Raw genomic sequence first — 21,028 nt, forward strand, 5'->3', positions numbered from 1 at the left:
TTGAATATTTTTGGGGAAGGGGGTTCTAAAAATTCTTTAAATGGATAAATAAATCACTATTTGACCAAATACATTTCTGTGAGGATACAAGACTTCAAATATTCTGGGGCAAATATAGTAGTACAAAATGAGATGGCCTGGTAATAAAATTGTATGTTACACATGCTTCATATTGTTTACCAGCTCTTTTGGTAAGATACATTTGAAATCACCCTTGTAAGTCTATTTCTGTTTTTACAGAAATTGATTATTCCAGAAAAAAATGTATTTATTTCCTTTTTTGAAAAGAAGTAGGTGACGCAAATCTCTGCCACTGAATTTCTTGATGCCTGAAGAAAGTGGGCAGGATGCCCTGATTTGTTAATGTGGGAAATATGCAGTGGAAGGCTGGAAAGGTTTCTTCTCAGGGGAAGTTTCAAAACTGCTGGTGAACATTTGGTGTCCTTTAGCAGAGAGATGCCAGCTTTGCTAGCACAATTCTGCCAATGCATCTCTTGAGCCTGTAAGGACAGACTCCAAATTTATTATATTGAGGTACATAACATTAATGATGTTTGTATTTGGCTGGATGTGTTAGCTGATATGCTCCTGCCCTTGCTCTTTTCACACTTAAACAATGCATTGTCATTGATGTAACATGAAAAGAACAGTGGAACCTATTTGATCATGGGGAATTTAGGAACAAGCACAGTGAGAAAGAGATTGTTCATACAGAACTGCAGTGCTGAAAGAGATCTGAAGAGGTCTATTCCAAACCCTACACCAGTGCAGGAAACAGCAAGGATGGAAACAAGCAGCCATCCAGCTGCTGTTTGAATCTAACTCCCAATATTCTTCACTACTGGCTAAGCTACTGGGATCTATAGCCCAACAACATCTGGAGAGCCATGTCATACTCATCCCCAAACTATAGTATAGCTATGTTGAAAGGGAATTATAAACAGGACATCATAATTCGAAGTAGCACAGGAAATGAGGAAAAACAAGGTCCTGTAATACAACAGATTTCAGCAAATAGTTTTGCTGTTTTTCCTAATGCCCAGCAAAATCAGCTCATAGACCACACACACACACACACACACACACACACACACACACACACACACACAATGTTCTTTAGTATACTTTTCCATACTAAGATGGTATTAGGTTGTACATGTACATATCTGTCTTATGTAACTGTGGAATCAAAACAGCAGTAAAAACAGCAGGTGCTTGTTTTGATAGTGGATGTGAGCTATGTTCCTGATGCATACTATATTGCTATTCATGGTGAATTCACACATTCAAACACCATGAGAAATGCTGCTCTTTCTTCCTCCACCTGCATGTGGGCATATGGATGAACTACACATTTTCAGGAAGATAATTACGGATCTAGCATTGCCACTGAAAACCACCCTGACTGATGTTTTTCAATAGCACAGTGTTAGAGACACATTATTGAAAGCAATAGGAAGGAGATGGTTCCCATTCATGTGTATATTAGGATTTCAGAGACTCGATGGATATGCAAAAGCATGGTGTATGGTGAATAAACATGTGTATTCATCACAATTTAAACCTGTATGTTTGAGAAATGGGATGTTAAACATATTGGCACATCTATAAATCCCATAAGCAAACAATACATCCTATTTAAAATCCTCCAGATTTTATTTCTTTCCCCTGTGGGAGTCCCAGCCTCAGAATTTCATAAGTTCATGTAAAAGTATTTCAGGTTAAAAACAAAAAAGAAAAAAAATATAAATGTTAGTCAGGCAAACAGCACTTTTAAAATTTTTATCTTGCATATTTACACCTGTGTCACTAAAAGAAATTTACTTATTTTTCAAAATGGAGCCAGAAGCTTTTCTGTACATGTTTCGATAGATTTTCTCCAGGCTGTCTTCAAAGATTGCTCTGTGAGGTTTGTTTTTATATTCAGCAGCTTGGCTGGTCCAATAGTCACCATTATCCAGATGAACCATGATGCTCTGCCGTATGGATGAACTAGTAGTACCCCACCGTCCAAAACATAAAACAAAATAGGGGGGGGGGGGACAAAAACAAAACCACGCACATTAAAATGTTACCTTTTGAAACTCTGGGAAGAGTGCAGTTATTTATATACCTACGAACACACACACCACCCAATTGGCATCTAACTGAACCCTATGCATGTCCTTAACATATCCACCCAATGGGATTCCACTTGAAGAGGTTTGGCTCCCAAGTCCTCTATCTGTGAGAAACAGAGCACATGCAAAGTGGGATGACTCTGCCAATGTTCTAGGTTTGGGCAGGAGAATAAAGAGGATATATTGTTTAAGAAGCAACGGAACCCAGTAGAAGTCAAGTGCTGTCCTGCACCCAGCCATCCAACAGAGATTGATCATACCAACTAGGACAGGAGTCAGCATTCCATAGATGGCTTTCACCACTCAAGGTAACTATGGACCTTCATTAAAGCCTCTGGTTCTCTCCTAAGCTCTTTGTCAGAATTAAACTGGCTGAATCCTCCTAATAGACACTCACACCTCTGTTCCAACGTTATGCCTAAACAAGCAGAACAACGTCACAGCAAATACAACTTTTTTAAAAAGGCAATTTTCATGATATTAAGCTAGATACAATTCAGACTTTGAAAATGGATTCACCAGCAGATTAGTTTCATTAGATGGTAGGTTGCAGATACTAAGGTTGTTGAAAAAAAAACCACTTTACTACTGCTGTAGTTATGGAATGATCAGTTTAAAAAACTTGATGAAATCTGTTACCTTTGCCCTTATACACAAAGCATAGCTGACATTGTACTACTTCATAGTAAACTCAAAGAAAATAAGTGAGAGCTGAACAGCAATCCTTATAAAGAATAGCATCCATAATCTTGTTCCAATACATCTGTCTCCTTTGCCTAGAACCACATTCTTCACAACATGTCAAGATATGTTTATGGTGAGTGGAAGCATTTTTTGTGAATTTCACATCATGGTACTGACAATGTCTCAGTGTCTGACAGTCTCTTGATTGGTGAATGGCCATTAGTCATCCCTTCCTCATGAGAAATTAAACACGGGAATGGACATAGCTATAGCCATATTAGAAAAATATCAGTCTGCTGTCTTAACTGAAAACTATCCTGACAAGCCAAGCTGAAGTGATCTTGGGATTACATGCCCAAATCATATTAAGACGAGGATAACTGCACTCAACTCCACTTTCAGAAACACCTGTCATACACTTGTCACATGCTTTTGTTCCATCTCTTTTAGAGTCCCACAAGTTCCTCTCAAAGTCACTGGCACACTAAATATTTTAATACCACAGACCTTCTGTATAGTCCCAATGGTTTTCAATCATTTATGTTAGTGTGAACATTTGGTCAGCAAAACTACATTCTCCTCTGAACTCTGCCTTAATATGCTATTTATGAGAATGATGGCAGACTTCAAACTGTCAGGATGTCCTTGAGTCTCACTCTTTAGCCTCCTCTCTCTTGACTGCACTACATAATGTGATGATCCCATCACTGCCCAAACCTATTTGAGTATTCAATTTTAAAGTACATTGTTTCAATAATGTTGTGACAATAGCCATTCCAGCTTTTTTATGCACAGCCTGTAGCTTCCACAATGATTTCTGTGTCCCAAACTCAAAGAAATAACAGAGACACAAATATGCTCAAATCAGCCAACAAAACAAGTGTTAGAGAACTAGGGGAAGGGGCTCTATTTAATACATAGTCCTTCATCCTATATTACATTGATGGTACAGCAGCTGGTCATCTTCCAATGTCACTGAGATAATGTGAAAAGTTCTGAGAAGCTCTGAGGAGTGGCTTTTTCATATAAGAGGAGTGACACTTCCATATACCAGTGCTGACATAGTTCTCGGGAGATGGAATCTCAATGTGATCATGATCCAAAGCATAGCCTCCTCTGATGAAAGCTGGAGCTTATTGTGTTATCTCAGTAAAAGTGGAGGGAGTTGGAGGGCAGTGGCTTGCCTGCTGCTCACATAATTTAAAGGGGCAGAACAGCAGAGCGAAAAGAATTGTACACATTTAAACCCACTGAAATCAATAAGCTTAAGAATGACTAATTTTGTCATACAGCTCAGAATTAGTGCAGAATGCTTTATAAAAGTTCATTTTATTTGTATATTTCAGTTCAACTGCAATAATATCCACAGGACATGATAGAAATGTCCACAAATTAAAAAGGAAAAGAATGGATTATGGCAAGAATGGAAAAATAGGAACAGAAATGTTACCAGCTCTGAAGATCACTGTTGCTTGAAGAATCTATACAAGAAACATCTCTTTTTTTACTGGGCACTCCTGTCTTGCTTGTCTTAGCAGACTCTTCTTTTGACAAACAACTGTCATCCTAAAAAATCAAGATCAACATTTCATGATAATTTCATTTATAAATATTCCTTTAAAAAAACAGATGGTTGTAAATATTTCTTTTAAAAAATAGATTTGTTACAATATTCCTTAGCTAGACAAAGTATATTATAATACTGGATTTTTTTAAAAAAAAATCCTAGGTTAGTCCAAAGTATGATATGTTGTACAATATAATGATAGGCTAAATTTGTTCTAAATTAGATTTTTTGTTGTTGTTGTTAGCTGCCCTTGAGTCAACCTCAACTCATGGCGACTGTGTATGAGATGCTTCCAAGCCCCACTGCTCTTTTTAGGTCTTATAGGCGGGTTACAGACAGCCGAAAAGCGGCGGCCTGCACCCGCCGCTGAGGCCCCGATCCACCGCTTTCCAGGCCACGGGGAAGCGGCAAAAGGCCTCTCCCCGCAGCAGCAAGGAGGAGAAAGAGACATCTAAAGGCTGCACCCAGCGCCGCAAGACCAGGAAGGAGCTCCGTTTCGGAGCTCCTTCCTGCTCCGACGAAAGGGCACATTAAGCGCAGAGCGATGGCGTCACATCTGCGGCGCCTCATTTGGAGGCGGCGCGTTCGTGATGCCATCATGGCGGCCCCCATGTAGATGGGGCACCGCCATCTTGTACGTCCTCCGGATGTATTAGGCTTGGGGGCGTCAAGAAGTGGTGCCCCTTTTTAAATTTAGAACGTCCTGAGCACGTCCCTTATGGCAGTGTGTAACCCGCTATAGATTCAGGCCTGTAATCTCCCTAATTGAGTCTAGCCATCTGATGTGTGGTCTCTCTCTCTTTCTACTGTGTTCCACCTTTCCTAGCATTACTGCCTTTTCTAATGAGTAATGTTTTCTTATGATGTGGTCAAAGTATGACAGCCTGAGTTTAAAAATCTTGGCTTCCAGGGATTGTTCAGGCTTAGTCTGTTCAATGACCCCCTCCCCTTTTTTTGGCTATCCACTGTACACTCAGCACTCTTATCCAGCACCACATCTCAAATGAGTTTATTTTCCTTTTATCTGCTTTCTTCACTGTCCAGCTCTCACATCTGAATATGGTGATGTGAAATAGAATGAAGTGAACGATTCTATCTTTAGCACTCAGTTGTATATCTTTTCTCGAAAATCTTTCATTGCTGCCCTTCCCATTCCTAGACTTCTTCTTCTTAGATCAGTAGTTAGTTAAGAAAGAAGTAGGCCACATTTAACCAGAATTTTGTTGGTAGTAATATTTGTACAAATCCATTGTTGTACTATATGTCATACTCCGTTACTGTTTGGCATTTCACCCCCTTCTCATTTTACATGTATACTCTTAAAGCTCTATAGGATGATGTTAATAATGATACTGTTGGTGGTTCAGAATGGCAATAATCAGGTCATCTAGAGTGAATACAAATTTAACCTGTTTGTCCATCTTGATGTCAAGCCTAAAATATGAGACCAGTATGAAAAAACTCAGAAGTGGTGGGGGGAGCCCTCACTTTCTACCAGGAATAAGACTAATTTATATTTAGGAAGAAACATGGTAGAGGGAAGAAGAAATCTTTCACTGCATCTGAGTCAGTGGGAAATGTAAGACATTGCATAAAGGTTTTTAGCACTGCTTTGTTCTCCAAAGCCAAGTGCAAAGTAAGGGAGGATATGAAGTTGAAGGCTTTCATGGCTGGCATCTATAGTTTTTTGTGGGTTTTTTGGGCTATGTGGCCATGTTGTAGAAGAGTTTATTCCTGACATTTCGCCAGCGTCTGTGGGTGGCATCTTCAGAGATGGGGGTAAATGCATTTTAGTTTTAAAACTTACAAATGTCAGCCTTTGCCTTGTGCTGTGTGTCCTTAAAATATTTTTCACCCGCTTATGGATTTCTTCTCCATTTACTGGTGTGTTCCAGACAGAACGAAACCTTGAATGAAAAGTATTTTATGTGAGTGCTGTAAGTTACTGACACTGCTTGATAATACATGTCCATATTATTTTCTCTTATATAGATATATAAAATTAATACTTAAAAAAACAGATAAAACACACTCTTAATTCTTGTAATATATAGTATAAATCTAGACAATACTTTTGCATTTATATCAGAACAGTCCATGCAGATAGATCCCTTCCTTCCCCAGCTGCCCTATTTGGGTATGTCTGCCAGTGCTTCCCAACAATGAAAAAAAATAATTCTTTGTTATGAACACAGATTTCATCAAGCTTATATGAGCCAAATTTGCTGCATAGTATTTATTTATTTAGAGTATTTTTGCCCTGCTCTTCCACCGCAAAGGCTCTCAGAGCAGTTTACAAATTCCCTGTCCTCAGGCTTACAATCTAAATCTATTTGAGCACTTTGTTGTATCTGTGAGGCTACTTTACAATCTTTTGCTGTGTAGTGTAGCTTTGTGACATCTGGAACTTTTCAGTCAAATTGTTAAAGCTTCATGAATAAGAAAGAAGCTTCATGCAGAAAAGAAAGAGTTATATATTTCCTGCTGATGAGGTAGCAGAGAAGTAAAACTAGAAGGCAGGACATATAACAGATTCATTTTTGAAATTTCTTAAAGACTAAATAAAGGCCACTGTGGTTATTAGGTGATGTGAAAGAAGGATATATAGCACTCAAACATTTTAATAGTTCTAACTACCACTCATTTTGACAGAACTTTCAAGTAAATGTGCATTTCTATTTGTCACGAATTATATTTGTTTCTGTGCATTTCTATTTGTCACAAATTAAACTTCCTGTATTGTTCCACATCACAATACCAGCCTTTGCTTGAGACAAATGTGGGACCAGCATCCCATTGTATTGAAAAAATGATTTATTTATTTATTTACTATAAAGTATGTACAATGAAATGACAGAACAATCCACTAGTGTGCACTGTGGCATAAGAAATGTTTACTGGTTACATAGCTTTCCGCTTAATTTTCTAAATACAAACATTTAAGGATTAATAAAAACAATATCAGCCTCTTTTTAATTGTCTGCTTTTACACATAACTGTAAAACCTAATCCATACTTTAAGCCATTATGTTAATATTTACACCACCCAACGTTACCATACAACAAAGCTAAACCTGAAATTTAACACTTGTAATCTAAATTGAAACCTTTTTATGATGTGCTTACTCCTGGAGGAGATATTCTCTGAAGCTCATTTTCAAAAAGTAATTTCTTAAAACAATAAATAAAAGGAATTTCTTTAGCATGAAGGCTGAAATAATGTCTGTGTAAACCACAAACTCCTTACATGTGGGATTAAGGTGTCAGTAGTTTCTTGCAATACTGCCGGAATGCTTGTATTATTTTACTGACTTTGACAAAACAAAACAAACCTATACAGCTGCATTCTTTGTCATACTTTCATTTTCCTTGAGACTAGCTAAACTACACCAGTTTAAATTGTTTATTGATTCCAATAGATTGTATAAACACTTTGGATATATAGCTCAGTGACCTAGAATAGGCCAGATCAATAAAGAGCTACTCATAATTCATTTGAAAGATGCTATGTGGGAGCAATCAACAATACAAATTATTTTTCTCTTGTAATGTAGCTAAAAGCATTTATTTTTCCTTTTATAAGAAGGATTTTTTAAAAAAAAAACACCATGAAAAGTATATATTTTATATCAAGGAGAATCAAAGAATTCTAGAAACTTTATTTGGCTGTATATATCTTATGCACTCAAGTAAAACAGACAATTATAGTACAATTCTATACAAACTTACACAAAAGCAAGTCCCACTGAATTCAGAGGAGTTTTCTCTTGGGAAAGACTTAACAGGATTAAAGCCTCAGGTCTACAAAAATAAGGTTTTCCTACACAGACTCTTTAAACAGAAGGTTACATCTCTCAAGTACATAAAAAACATTAGATGTGCCCACTGAATCATGCACTTGCATACACCAAAACATTCAAGTACAGTATTATCTGGCAAGATGCACTAACCATCAAAATAATTATAAACACATTTTGCAAACATTTATGGCCTCATGTACAGTTTTTTGCCCCTATCATAGTGCCTAATAAATGCAGTCTCACTTCTGTGGCTTTAATGAAGAATTTATCAGTTTCAAAAGGGACTTCTGCTAAAAGAAGAAGGGAAAAACATATACAAGGACAAACTATTACAGGACAAAAATCAATGAAGCTCTCCAGGAGTGGACGCATATCTGGAGAGTGGAACCTAGCAAAAAAAAAAAAAAAAAAAAAAAATTGCTCTATGGCAAAGTCTGACAGAAAAAAAATCTACAATGAACCACTGAGCTATGCTAGTTAACAGAATGTGATTTAATTTAACATACTAAGACATACTAACATACTAACACACGTCTCTGGATGTATGGCACACTGAACTGAATGGAACTAACATCTGAGTAAACATATGCAGGCTTGTGCTGGATTACTACAACAATAATTTTCCTCTTTTCTTCATAATAATCCATACAGAGTGATTAGGAAATACCCAGATACCAAGGAATTAAGATACTGATTATTCTAATATAGACAATTCCATAATCAACCGCATATTCTGTATAATCTCTAATAATCCAACAATAGGTGATTAACTATTGGCATCCAACTGATGATCTGATAAGAGGGATTCATGACTCCTCCCTCTTACTCCCATGGAATGGAGATCTGATTTACATGCTACCTTCTCAGTGAAGAAACATAGGTTGAAAAGAAAACTTTTCAGTTGCATGCTCAGAACTAAGAAGGTTGCTTTCCATTCTCCAGTAGACCCCATGCCCACTTTAGCAGTATCAGTACAATATATCATTTTTGCTCATCTTGGCAATAGCCAATACAGTATATCACTTTTGCTCATCTTGGCAACAGCTTTTTTCTGGTAAGGAAAGTTACCAGGGTAGGGAGGAGAAAATGGTTGCACTGCCCATATTATTCTCCCAAGGCAATTTGGCTTTCTTTGAGAGGAGTAGGGAACTAGTAAAGAGAAAGGGGGGAAAAACATTTCTACCAGGTTCTCTCTACACTAGAGCTAACTGTCACAACTGTACAACCTTAGCATTAAATACAGAATATTTTTCAGCCCGAGTACTTGTACATAACAGTCACAGGTAAGCTGGGCACTGCCAAAAGGAATGGCTACACACCTGGGGTGAATGGTTTGTCTCAAGGCCTGAAATACAAGTACTCGCTATAGAGGAGTAAGTCCACTTCACAAAGAGATTCAGGAACAAACAAACCAAAAAACCAACCAACTAAATCACTTAACTTTGTGCGTTACAGCCAATTTTAAGACACAATTTTTTGCTTCACTATCGTTCCTGAAATACAGAACATTCAACCTTTTGAACAGCTTGGCTTCACTTAAATATCAAACCACATTTTATCTGAAATGAATGGTGTTCAGATCACTTTTCCTGAAGCAAATTTTGAAGACGATTATCAGCTAAGGGAAGGTATATTTGGAAATATGGGATCAATCCTTAGTTAGAAGATATGACAGCTCATTTTTCCTAGGTCTACCACAGAAATGTGAAAGGCTACAAGATACAGATCTTTCAGACAGAGCAAAATTATAATAGCCAAAGTATGATGCCTGAGTATCCTTTTTGTAACTGCTATGAATAATCCTTGAGTATTAAACTCTTACCAAAGATTATTAGATGTGTTTTTTGGAATAAGCCATATAGCACAAACAGTTTTTGTGAAGGAACTGGAAACCATGTAGGTTTTTCACATTTCCAGTAAAAGAGAAATAAGTGTAATGTAATAATTGTAGTATGGAAAAATAAAATTCCAATGATGTCCAAATAGATAATGGCTTAAAGACACATATGGCTTCCAGTTTTGAGTATAGTCTTGTGAAATAAGGATAATTATATGACACAGTACATGTATCAGCCAAAACAAACTTTTAATTGTCTCAACTACTTATCTACATAACCTCTATCGTTATGTAGCTAAGTAGTGTCTCCCAGCCTGATCTCCACAACCACTTACCAGGCAGCAGCCACTGCAAGAGGCGGGTTCTGTTCTCCTGTCAATCAGAAAGCTGCTGACTGACATTCCCAAACCCTCCTGTGACTGATTTCTGGTGCAACAGCTTGTCACAATTACCCCTTGCCCTGGAGATTGCTTGTGGGGGCGGGCTTCCCATCAAAAGTAGTGCAGAACCCTGTTGCTTGCAGTGGCTGCTGCCTGTTAAGTCGGGACTGGGGAACTTTCACACCCTCTACATAGTCTCTTAACTAAAAATATGTTGGGATCATATCACAAATGTGTACATTAGGTTATGAATTTGAACTGCCTTAGTGAGTTCCAGCAGAACTTCCCAGTGAGCCCTGGTGGCGCAGTGGTTAAATGCATGTACTGCAGCCTGTCACTCAAAACCATAAGGTAGCGAATTCAATATCAGCAAAAGAACTCAAGCTTGACTCAGGCTTGCATCCCTCCGAGGTTGCTAAAATGAGTACCCAGATTGTTGGGAGCAATTAGCTTACAGTTGTAAATAGCTTAGACACTGCTAGTTCAGTAGGAAGCAGTATATAAATAAAGCTGTTTGTTTTGTTTGTTTTACATTTTCTCCTGCATATGGCAGATGTGGCCAAAGCATGGGTCACATGCACCCTTCAACAATTCACCACAGGAAGCCAGGCTGAGGGGGAAAAACATTGACTGTGATTCTACATAGTTGATTTAGTTACAAATCCATAACTTAGTAACATCTCCTGTCCTGACCCCGACACCTTCCTTAACAATCAGAAGCCACACCAAGGAATGCAAGTCTGTTCTGGTAGTGATCAGGGCAGACCAAAATGACATTTCCAACCTCTCCCACCAAGAAATGAGGCTGCAATAATCAGAATCAGGACACATCACTATACCACATTGCACCAAAAATCTCTGGCAAGAGGGGTCTGGAAGTGTCATCCTGCTGTATTCCACCTGCCAGGAGCATAGACTTCCATTACTCGGTGTAGCTGTTGGCTGTTAAGATAACTGGGGGGGGGGGGGGGGGGATTACGATCATGACAACAGTGTCATGATTGTGAATACACAGTATTAGTGAATACAGAGCAGCTACACATTCCATAACTGCAATACAGGATGATAGCCACTGTACATTTTAGCATCATTGACAGCAATTGCATTCCTAATTTGTGGAGTCTCTGTCCCCTTCAGTGACCTTGGTACTGTTAGTGGTAGGAAGAAGAAGCCATTTTGACCAGTGTTGCAAGGATAGGAGAGGGTACTTCCATCTCAATAATTCTGCTGAAATTTAATCAGGTGAGGGGAGGATCAAAACATGTATGATATATAGGGAAACCCACAGATGTCATATTGAACTAATCCTCAGAAAGCAGTTTTACCCAGGGAGATATACAAGAAGTAAGCACAGGAGATAACCATTAGCTGCACACAGATCACATTTTTGTCTTTTTTATTCAAAAAAGCATTCAACTGTTCCCTCTGAAAATCATGTTTCTGTCAAAAAAAGCAACTTCAAGTTTAGAAGTGTCTCCTTCCTGTAAGATTGTGAGGAGGAATTTTCGGACAACTTTAAAAATATAAGTGGAGTTTGCTGGACCCAAATTGATTTCAAGTAAGATCACTTCATCTGTTTTGACAAATATTTCACAGTATTCTGAATATGAAAGGAAGTAGGTTAAAGCATCTGGCATACAAAGAAAGATGTGATGAGAATTACAATAACTAACTTTGCAAAAATACTTTGGAAATCTATTATTCTGACCTACAGTAGACAAGATCAAGTCCTGATGAACCATATCAGACAAGCAGCAGAGGTCAAGAGTAACTGCTTGTGATGAGTTGCACCTTTCGTATTCTATAGGCCAGCTAGGCAGTTTTTGATACCTGTCAACTGCAGAACAGACAAGGTCATATCACACTGGGCAAATCAATCCCCCAGATATTCCAACTCCTATCATAACAGGAAAGAGTAAGCATCTCTCTCTATCACTATGTGGCCTCTCAGTATCACTGACACTGTTTTTTAAAAAAAGTCACGCTGTTCAAGCTCTGTATGAATGACAGCTCTTTAACCCAGGAAGTCCATTTTATACCTTCCTTGGGAGATGCCTATACAAGATGAGTATCTTGGTGACATTAAAAATATTAGATTATCAGACTGTTTAAAAAAAACACACAACAGACTTGATACTGCTTTTGTCTGAGGTAACATCTTCACTTGGATGCTGTGCCACCATGCATCCTTGTTCACATGTAGAGTCAAAATCACACAATGAATATAGGAACAAAGGGATCTGCTCAGATCTGAGATAGGCACACTGCATATGAGGCACTGTGCTTGAATAAAGTGAAGGAGATAGCTTCTTCAAATGGTGAATACAAGAACAACTGTTAAGAGTAAATATTACAAGCTTTATTCTTCCATAGATTTAGAAGCCAGACAAATGAGAAGAACATTTACTTTGTACAACAAACCCTGGCAAGCACATGGACTTTACACTCATTCAAAGAAGATGGGGGAATTCATGATCACCATATGGGGAATATGTGCAACTCCATCATCCTTCACCATTGCCTATGATGGAACTACTTTCTGTAGTTCAACAGTCTCTAGAAGCCTACATAGTCTCCATTCTGTGAGTACTCTGGAGAAAATAAAAACATAGGCAGAGACAAATGAACAGGGGAAATACACAAAAGAGTGAAATTAACAAAAACTCTAAAAAGGTTAGGCTCAAGAGTTTTGTAATAGCTTCAACACAATATTCCCTCCTTGTCTATTATACCAATGGATTCAACAGTGAGCAACTCATAAGGTGAAAGTCAGCAAGAAGTTTTGAAGTCTGCCAAGGAGAAAAATATTATGCCTCACTTTCAATCATCTGCCACAAGATAATATGAACTCAACATCACTAGTTAGTGAAGGGGGATAATAAGTAATTGAGGGGAAAGGACATTGTCTTTAACTTTAAAATATAAATCACCACCACCACCACCACCACCAGTTCAAAAGGGCCTTAGGTACATTTTGAGGTATGTCCAGAAAGGAACACTCCGGCCTCTCTTTCACTAACATGAATCAGAAATATCATTTCTATCCTAGATATGTAAGATCTATACTTTTCTCATTCTCTCAGAGAAATTAGGGCAGCATAGGTTGAATCTTCCATGTCCAGAATTCCAAAATCTAAAATATTCCAATGTCCAAAATTATCCACATGGGTGGCAAAGATAGTAACACCTTTGTTTTCTGATGGTTCAATATACACAAACTTTGTTTCATGTACAACATTAGTTAAAATATTATGTTTAAAATTACCTTCAGGATATGTGTATAAAGTGTATACGAAACAGAGATGAATGTCATATTTAGACTTAGATCCCATTTCCAAGAAATTTCATGATGTATATGCAAATATTTCAAAATCCAACAAAAAAAAATCCAAAACATTTTTGGTCCAAATCACTTTGGATAAAGGACACTTAACCTGTAGAAATATAATCCCCCAAAATCTCACCCTCTTGACAGGAGACAATGCAAAGTAATTTCCAGTAAAGGAGAGTGGGGGACAGAAAGACATCTCTTATTGCCAATTACCCTCTGGGGCAAACTTATTGCATATCACCATCTAGTCTGTTCTCTTTCCTTCTCTATTGTTACTGTGTTTTCTTGGGCAATCACAAATGCCTTCATGCTGTCAACTTTCTGGGTTATTTTTACAAGATCTAATTCTCAATATAACCAGTGTATACTTTGGTTATCTTTGTCTCTTAGGCTCTACTAAAATTTATGAAGAACTTCTTGAACTTCTTGACTGTTAAGAGCTGTTCAACAGGCCATACTGCCTCAGTGAGTGGTGGACTCCCACTTCTTTGGAGATTTTTAAAGGTAACTTGGATGGCCAGCCTTTGGGAGTATTTTAATTGTGCATTCCTGCAAGGCAGAGAGTTAGACTAGAAGACCCTTGTAGTCATTTCCAACTCTATGATTCAATGATTCCATACAATATAATTTCAACAGTATACAACCTCAGAAGTGTGCTTTCCCTCACTCATACAGTTTCTCTTTCAAGTCTCTACTTAAATCAGGTTACTATATTCAGATTACTTCTCAAACCCTAGCTCCTATCTGTCTCTTTCATATTCCCTCACCATTCCAAATTACAATTCCAAATTATCCTTCCCACTTTCATTTTCTCAGTTAATCTATGACTATAGGCAAATGAACATTCTCTGCTTACCACTTCACACTTGTTAATCACTCTACATATGGATAAACAAACACACATCTACTTGAAACTCTGAAATATATATCGTATAAATATACATGCCGATATTATATTATAGTAATACATATGTTAAATCACTACCTCCCCATCCCTTCTCATAGGACAGTGATTGCAGAGGACTTTTCTGGAGAAAGGGATGAAAAGTTTTTAAAATGTTTCTCAAGATGAGCAGAGGAAACATTGTACTCTTAGTATCAAAGAATGGGAGAGAGTTTTCTCTCTACCAAAACCTAATGTGCTCTGGGGGCAAGGCTCTTTGTAGTGCTAGGCCTATGGGGACATGACATTAGTTTGGAATTAATCTGAGTAACCACACCATGGGGCCCTTACATTCACTATGCAAAGTCTGGGATCTCACGGGAAAGTATTTTCACATGCCATAAGTCCAAATTTCAAACATATGTGCATGCCTAGAATGGATGGTAGAATTCATTTCAGACCACACAATTATACTATAATGTGGCAAAGAGGAATTAACATATTCAAAGAAGAACTAACGTATAACGTAACACTTTGTTAACAATTCCTTGGAATAGTACCACATAGTTTCATAATTTCCACCTCCTGGTGTTTCATGTCATAGCAATCACAGAAGACACTGTATTGGTCTTGCATTTAGAAATTCCTAGTCAAACTGAGAAGACATTCTAGTTTAGATAGCAATTATTTAACCTGATGAAAGCATCTGAAAGCTTTAACCTTTGTCACTAAGTGACACATACACAGAGAGTAAAAGCCATTTATGAAATTAAGGTGACAGTGTTACCAGCTAGATTTTGTCAGTGGAGATTACTGAATATATCTAGATGTTTCACATTCCAACTCCAAACATTTATACTTGAGTATGTCTCTCTACTGGCAGACTAATATCTGTTAAGTGCAAATGCTAACCCATGTCTTAAATTGTTCAATCATTAGAGACTAATGATTAAACAAAATGTCTATTATTTGAAATACAGTAAACAAGGAGAGAACAGCATACAGTTCCAGATTTCATCAGGTATGCAACACTACCTTTCTCTAAGAGATGAGCGATTCAAAACAGGAGTTGAAGAATATTTCTGCAATGATGGAGGTGCTGAATGCGTTAGCAGCCGAGCTGAATGAAGCTGTCTACCCACTATACTTGACATCAAGTGCTCATCAAAGTTGTCAGGAAAACCATCAAAGTCTTTTTCTTGGTGTGACCCAATAATCTACCAGGAATACAAAAATCATAGTGTGACCTCTAAGGAAGATATATAGCATACTTAATGTATTGGCTATGTCTCAGCATTAACTGTAGTATATGGAAATAAATACCTTTCAACATTACAGGAGCAGAAATAACAAACTACAGTAAAAGATATGTTGCACAATCCTTTCCAGAAATTTTCTACTCAAAACGTCATTTCTTGCATCTACTTGCATTTGAAATTTCCACCTGAGATGATCTGTACCTTAAGACTGTTATATTTAACTCCTTAAAAGTTAAAGAGAAAATATTTGGCTACATATGAATAATATCAACTGGAAAAAACCAGAATCAATAAATATTAATTATTATGAAAGTGGAATGAAATTGTCAGAAATTGTCTCTAATTAATGATGCAATCATTTGTTCCTAACAATTTCAGGGGTATATTAATGAATTTTTAAATAACATATTTGTAATGCTATTTTCAATTTTTGTTTAAACAGTATACCTTGTTTAAGTAGTATAGTTATCCAAACTGTTTAAATAGTATACTTATCCAAGCTTTAACAGTTCGATGTATAGAAAACAATGTTGTTTGTACATTTTGATGTATTTTAATATGAAGGTTTTTCAAAACAGTTTTTAAAAAAGAGTGAGATTTACAGAATGGTTTCCTAAAAGAGGAGTCCCATAGTTGGGGCATCATAACAGAGAAGGTTAGGATGCTTTTCTGTCGTGTAAAAAACTGAATCTCAGATGGAGGTGGGACACATAAAAGGGCCTTTCCCACTATCCTCTGACTGAGGCAGAAATATATAGAAAGAGACAATTCTGTAAGCATCCTGACCTCTACCTTGAACTGAACTCAAAAACCGGCAACAAAGTTGAAATTTAGCCAAATGATAATCTCCTTTCTCTCTTCACTCTAAAAAGTTCTATCCTACAACTGCAAAATTGCTTCTACTTCACAATTTCACTGTAGGAATTCAGGAGCATGGTTTTCAAGACCACGCTTTTACATGCTTTAGATTATGACGACGACGACGATGAAAGAACACTATACCGAAATCACACCAGCAACAATAATTACCAGAGCTCTCCTAAGGGCCATTACACAGTATTGGTGTATTCTTGGTGCTTAGTCAATTATTTAGTTGCTAATCATCACCACAGTTGCTCATTTATAAAGAGATAAAGAGTTTATGTCTGGCATAAGTCAATGCTCATGAGTCATGACAAATACTGTACATGTAATGGCATCTATGATGGGAAAGACCAGAACATGTAGTCTCAGAAATCTGAAGGAGATAATTCTTGATAACTTAAGTAATTGACTAGATGTACTAATGGTCAGATGGGTATGGAAACATTTCCTTAAACTTCTGTTTACAAGAGTATCAGTATTCTTATTTTGCCAAATATAAACTAGTAAATGGTAAGGCAATGAAAATAAATGAAAGTCCAAGACACTTTCATTCAGCTTCACCTAATCTTGCATTCTCTTTTATAGTACTTACTTTAAGATTCTTGGGCCTGTAACTGCCAAAAAGCGTAGGATCTTTTAAAAAAACAAGAAAATTTTATTTGCAAATATGAGTCATAATTCTTATAAAGTTCACAACAACTTTTCAAGTAATTCCGAAAGCAGTTCACAAAATAGTACCATTATTATCACTGCTCAATTTTCAGTTGTAACCACTGCGAACAGTGACTTGTCCATCATGTGCTAATGTATATAAATGAATATTTACACAGTAACTTAATTACATCTTGTTATGTAATTATTCATACTAATGATATGTCTTTGGATAAGGGAATGTTTCTGATATGTAAAATACATTTTAGGTAAAACAGGATTTACTCATTAAAACACAAATGTTCATGTAAACAACAAAGTTAAATAAGATGGTGTATTTCAGTTTATACTGTTTTGCTTTTTTCACCTTCCACTTCATTTTCAACTTATCATACAGTCTCCTAGAAAGTCGTCATAATATGAGAAATGACTTCCTCTTGCAAAAATGTCTCTTATTGAAACATTTGCATCCTTCCGAGGTCGCTAAAATGAGTACCCAGACTGTTGGGGGCAAATTAGCTTACTTGCTAATTAGCTTACTTGCTGTTCACCGCTATGATCTTTGGAATAGCGGTATATAAATAAAACAAATTAAATTATGTTGTGACTAGTACAAGAGGAGACCTTTGAAAAAAAACATCATAGGAATGTGCCCAGTTCTTCCTCCCCTCTACCTCAACAGCCCTTTTCTTCCTATGACAGGGGAGAGGAAGCATCTTTGCTTTAGTTTTTTGTGGGTTTTTCGGGCTATGTGGATGTGTTCTAGAAGAGTTTTGCCAGCATCTGTGTCGGGCATCTTCAGAGAATGCTGGCATGGAAGGGAGTGGGGTATATATACTGTGTGACCCTTGATTGAGAGGAAGTGATTCACATGTTAATCTGTTTGTTGGTCTGTTGTTGAATGGCAAAGCTTCAGGGTGTCAATTTAATTAGTGATCCATTGTCTATTAGGAAACCCCCCTAACCTTGGGTGGTTTTCATTTGCACTTACTGGATTTTGATTTTGGTATTTTTCAGGACTGATAGCCAAACTTGTTTACTTTAAGGGTTTCTTCTTTCCTGTTGAAGTTGTCAAGGAGCCCTGGTGGCGCAGTGGGTAAATGCCGGTACTGCAGCCATTCACTCAAAACCACAAGGTTGCGAGTTCAAGACCAGCAAAAGGGCCCAAGCTCGACTCAGGCTTGCATCCTTCCGAGGTCGCTAAAATGAGTACCCAGACTGTTGGGGGCAGATTAGCTTACTTGCTAATTAGCTTACTTGCTGTTCACCGCTATGATCCTTGGAATAGCGGTATATAAATAAAACAAATTAATTAATTAATTAGGTGTGTGTGGATTTCAATGGTTTCCCTGTGCATTCTGACTGATAGTTGTTGGCATGGTCCAGAATTTCAGTGTTTTCAAATAGCATTTTATGCCCAGGATGGTTTATAATGTGTTCTGCTACTGCTGATTTTTCTGGCTGACCCAATTTGCAGTGTATCTCATGTTCCTTGATTTGTGTTTGAACACTGCGTTTGGTGGTCCCTATGTAGACTTGTCTGCAGCTACACGGTATACTGTAAACCCCTGCGGCCATGAGAGGGAGTTGCTGGATTTTCTTAGCTGGTTTGTAGATCGTTTGGAGGTTGTGTTTCCTCACCACTTTCCCTATTCCGTCTGTGACTCCTTTGATGTATGGTAAAAAATCCCTTCCCTTTGGGTGGTTGTTTGTCTCCATTCCGATGGGTTTTTCTGGGTCTAGCAACCCTTCTGATGTCTGAGCTGGAGTAACCCATAAAACCCCCACAAAAAACAAAACAAAACTATGTATGCCGGCCATGAAAGCCTTCAGCTTCACATCTTTTCTTTTTCTTCTCCTATTTTACACTCTGGGCCCGTACAGGGAGGCCAAAATAAAGCTGCTTTGGGTCACTTTGGAGGTATGCTGTTTAAATGACACACACATCTTAAGAGATCAGAAGCTGCGCCAAAGCTGTGCTCCAGTCCTTAGGGTTGGAGAGTGGCTTTGGTGCAGCTTCTGGCCTGTTTGAACACATGAATAATTTAAACAGACTATCTCCAAAGTGACCTGAAGCAGCTTTATTTTGGTCTGTCTGTATGGGCCCTCTGTTATGGAATGTTCAAGCCCCCATCCTTGAAGCCTTTTCCAATCATATGCCCTCTTCCTCACTGGGTCTTTTAGGAAGACATAATCTATATATTCTCACTCAGTCCTGGAAGTGTGCTATTAGGGGGGATGGATTGAGAGAGATTATCATTGGAATGAAAGGCCTGTTAGATCCTTTACTCCATTCACAGTGGAGGTGCACACTGTAGGATAGTGAGTTTGAAAAAACTAAGTTGCAGGCAGAAAAATACATTCAGAAACCTCAACAGGAGGAACAAAACAGCAACAGAGTCAGTTTCTAAACAAATCCGAAAAAGAAAATAGTGTGGGTGAGAGAAGTTGCACATGTCCTCCCCTCATGAAAGAGCAGACAGGAAGAGAACAGAGGGGTTCAGTCTGCACCGATGCTTTTCCTTTTACAGAAGAAAATAGTAATTTAATTCAATCTGACTGTACCAGACAATGTTATCTGCCTAAAGTACTTTTGGGATAACTGGCTGATAGGGGAAGGAAAAACAAGCAGGAAAGGAAGACAACAGAGCCTATTCCCTCTTTCTGTCTAAGCCATCTTATTCCTATTAGATCAAAGAGCAGCAAAAACAAGTGCAGAAGCTACTGTTTCTTCCAAGCCTGTCACCTGGCTCAGTAGCATTCCCTAGTCTTGCCTTCTGGCTTCTCTGGTCTACTTAAGGAGTCATTCGCCATTCCACTAGCTTTTGACTTCCCAGCCCAAACATCTCAATTTAGCCCAGCTGGCAGCCATCTGATGATCCAAGATGGGGAAGCAACCTGGAGGGCTGTAGGTTCCCCACCTTGACCTAAGACAATGCAATTCTGGTCACCCGTAGACATAGTTCGGCCATTCAATTAAATCAATTAAAATCTTGGAAAGGCAGTAGGCAGCACCTCAAATTCAATATTATTACACCAATAAATTCTCAATGGAAGCACCACAAGGCTAGTTCTAATAATCAAGAATAACTGTTAATTTTGTTTTACAATTTCCTTGTATTTCTGTTTTCCACTCCCATACCAACACATTAGCCTTTCCAAAACAACTTGCAGACATAAAAGAGTACTAAAATATACAAATGTATTGGTTTCTAATTACCACATATTTGCTTCAATGTTGTTTACACCAGTACTGCTGTGTACAATAAGGTAAAACTAGAAAACTGGATCTCAACTGTAGAAATAAATCTTAACTGGGAGCTTGGCTTTTTCTTATGTCATGAGAACTACTGCAGCTTGGCTTTTCCCCAATGCTCATACAGGAGGAATTATACAGGAGGAATCCATATCCCAGTGATTTCCTATACTGGTGTGTCCTGCAAGGAGGATTCTTACATGACAAGAAGATGCACCATGAGCCTCTCCCATATATAACTACAAGCTTGTGACATGGAAAGAAACTAAAAAAAATAGTCTCCATGCCTTAAACTATAGCAAAATAAAATAAAATAAAAAGATTCTAGGATCCCTGGAAAGCTAAAATGGGGAAGATACTGAATATGTCAGAGTTCAAGACACTGAAAACAGAATG

General features: G+C 37.8%; 1 protein-coding gene across 1 annotated transcript in view; it reads right to left on the bottom strand.

Annotated features, from left to right (window-relative positions):
• Positions 1-1,073: 1,073 nt before the first annotated feature.
• Positions 1,074-21,028, bottom strand: part of SPATA6 (spermatogenesis associated 6) — a 40,775-nt gene continuing 20,820 nt past the window's right edge. The window contains exons 9-13 of the mRNA XM_089515098.1: positions 17,318-17,358; positions 15,638-15,819; positions 6,179-6,278; positions 4,255-4,370; positions 1,074-1,992 (exon numbers count right to left, since the gene is read on the bottom strand). Coding sequence (XP_089371224.1) covers positions 1,821-1,992; positions 4,255-4,370; positions 6,179-6,278; positions 15,638-15,819; positions 17,318-17,358 — 611 coding nt within the window. The 3' untranslated portion in view covers positions 1,074-1,820. The remainder of the gene's footprint in view (positions 1,993-4,254; positions 4,371-6,178; positions 6,279-15,637; positions 15,820-17,317; positions 17,359-21,028) is intronic.

The sequence above is a fragment of the Sceloporus occidentalis genome, unplaced genomic scaffold, assembly GCF_023333645.1.
Source record: "Sceloporus occidentalis isolate IW3139 unplaced genomic scaffold, rSceOcc1.0.p SCAF_3, whole genome shotgun sequence".
NCBI classification, from domain to species: Eukaryota; Metazoa; Chordata; class Lepidosauria; order Squamata; family Phrynosomatidae; genus Sceloporus; species Sceloporus occidentalis.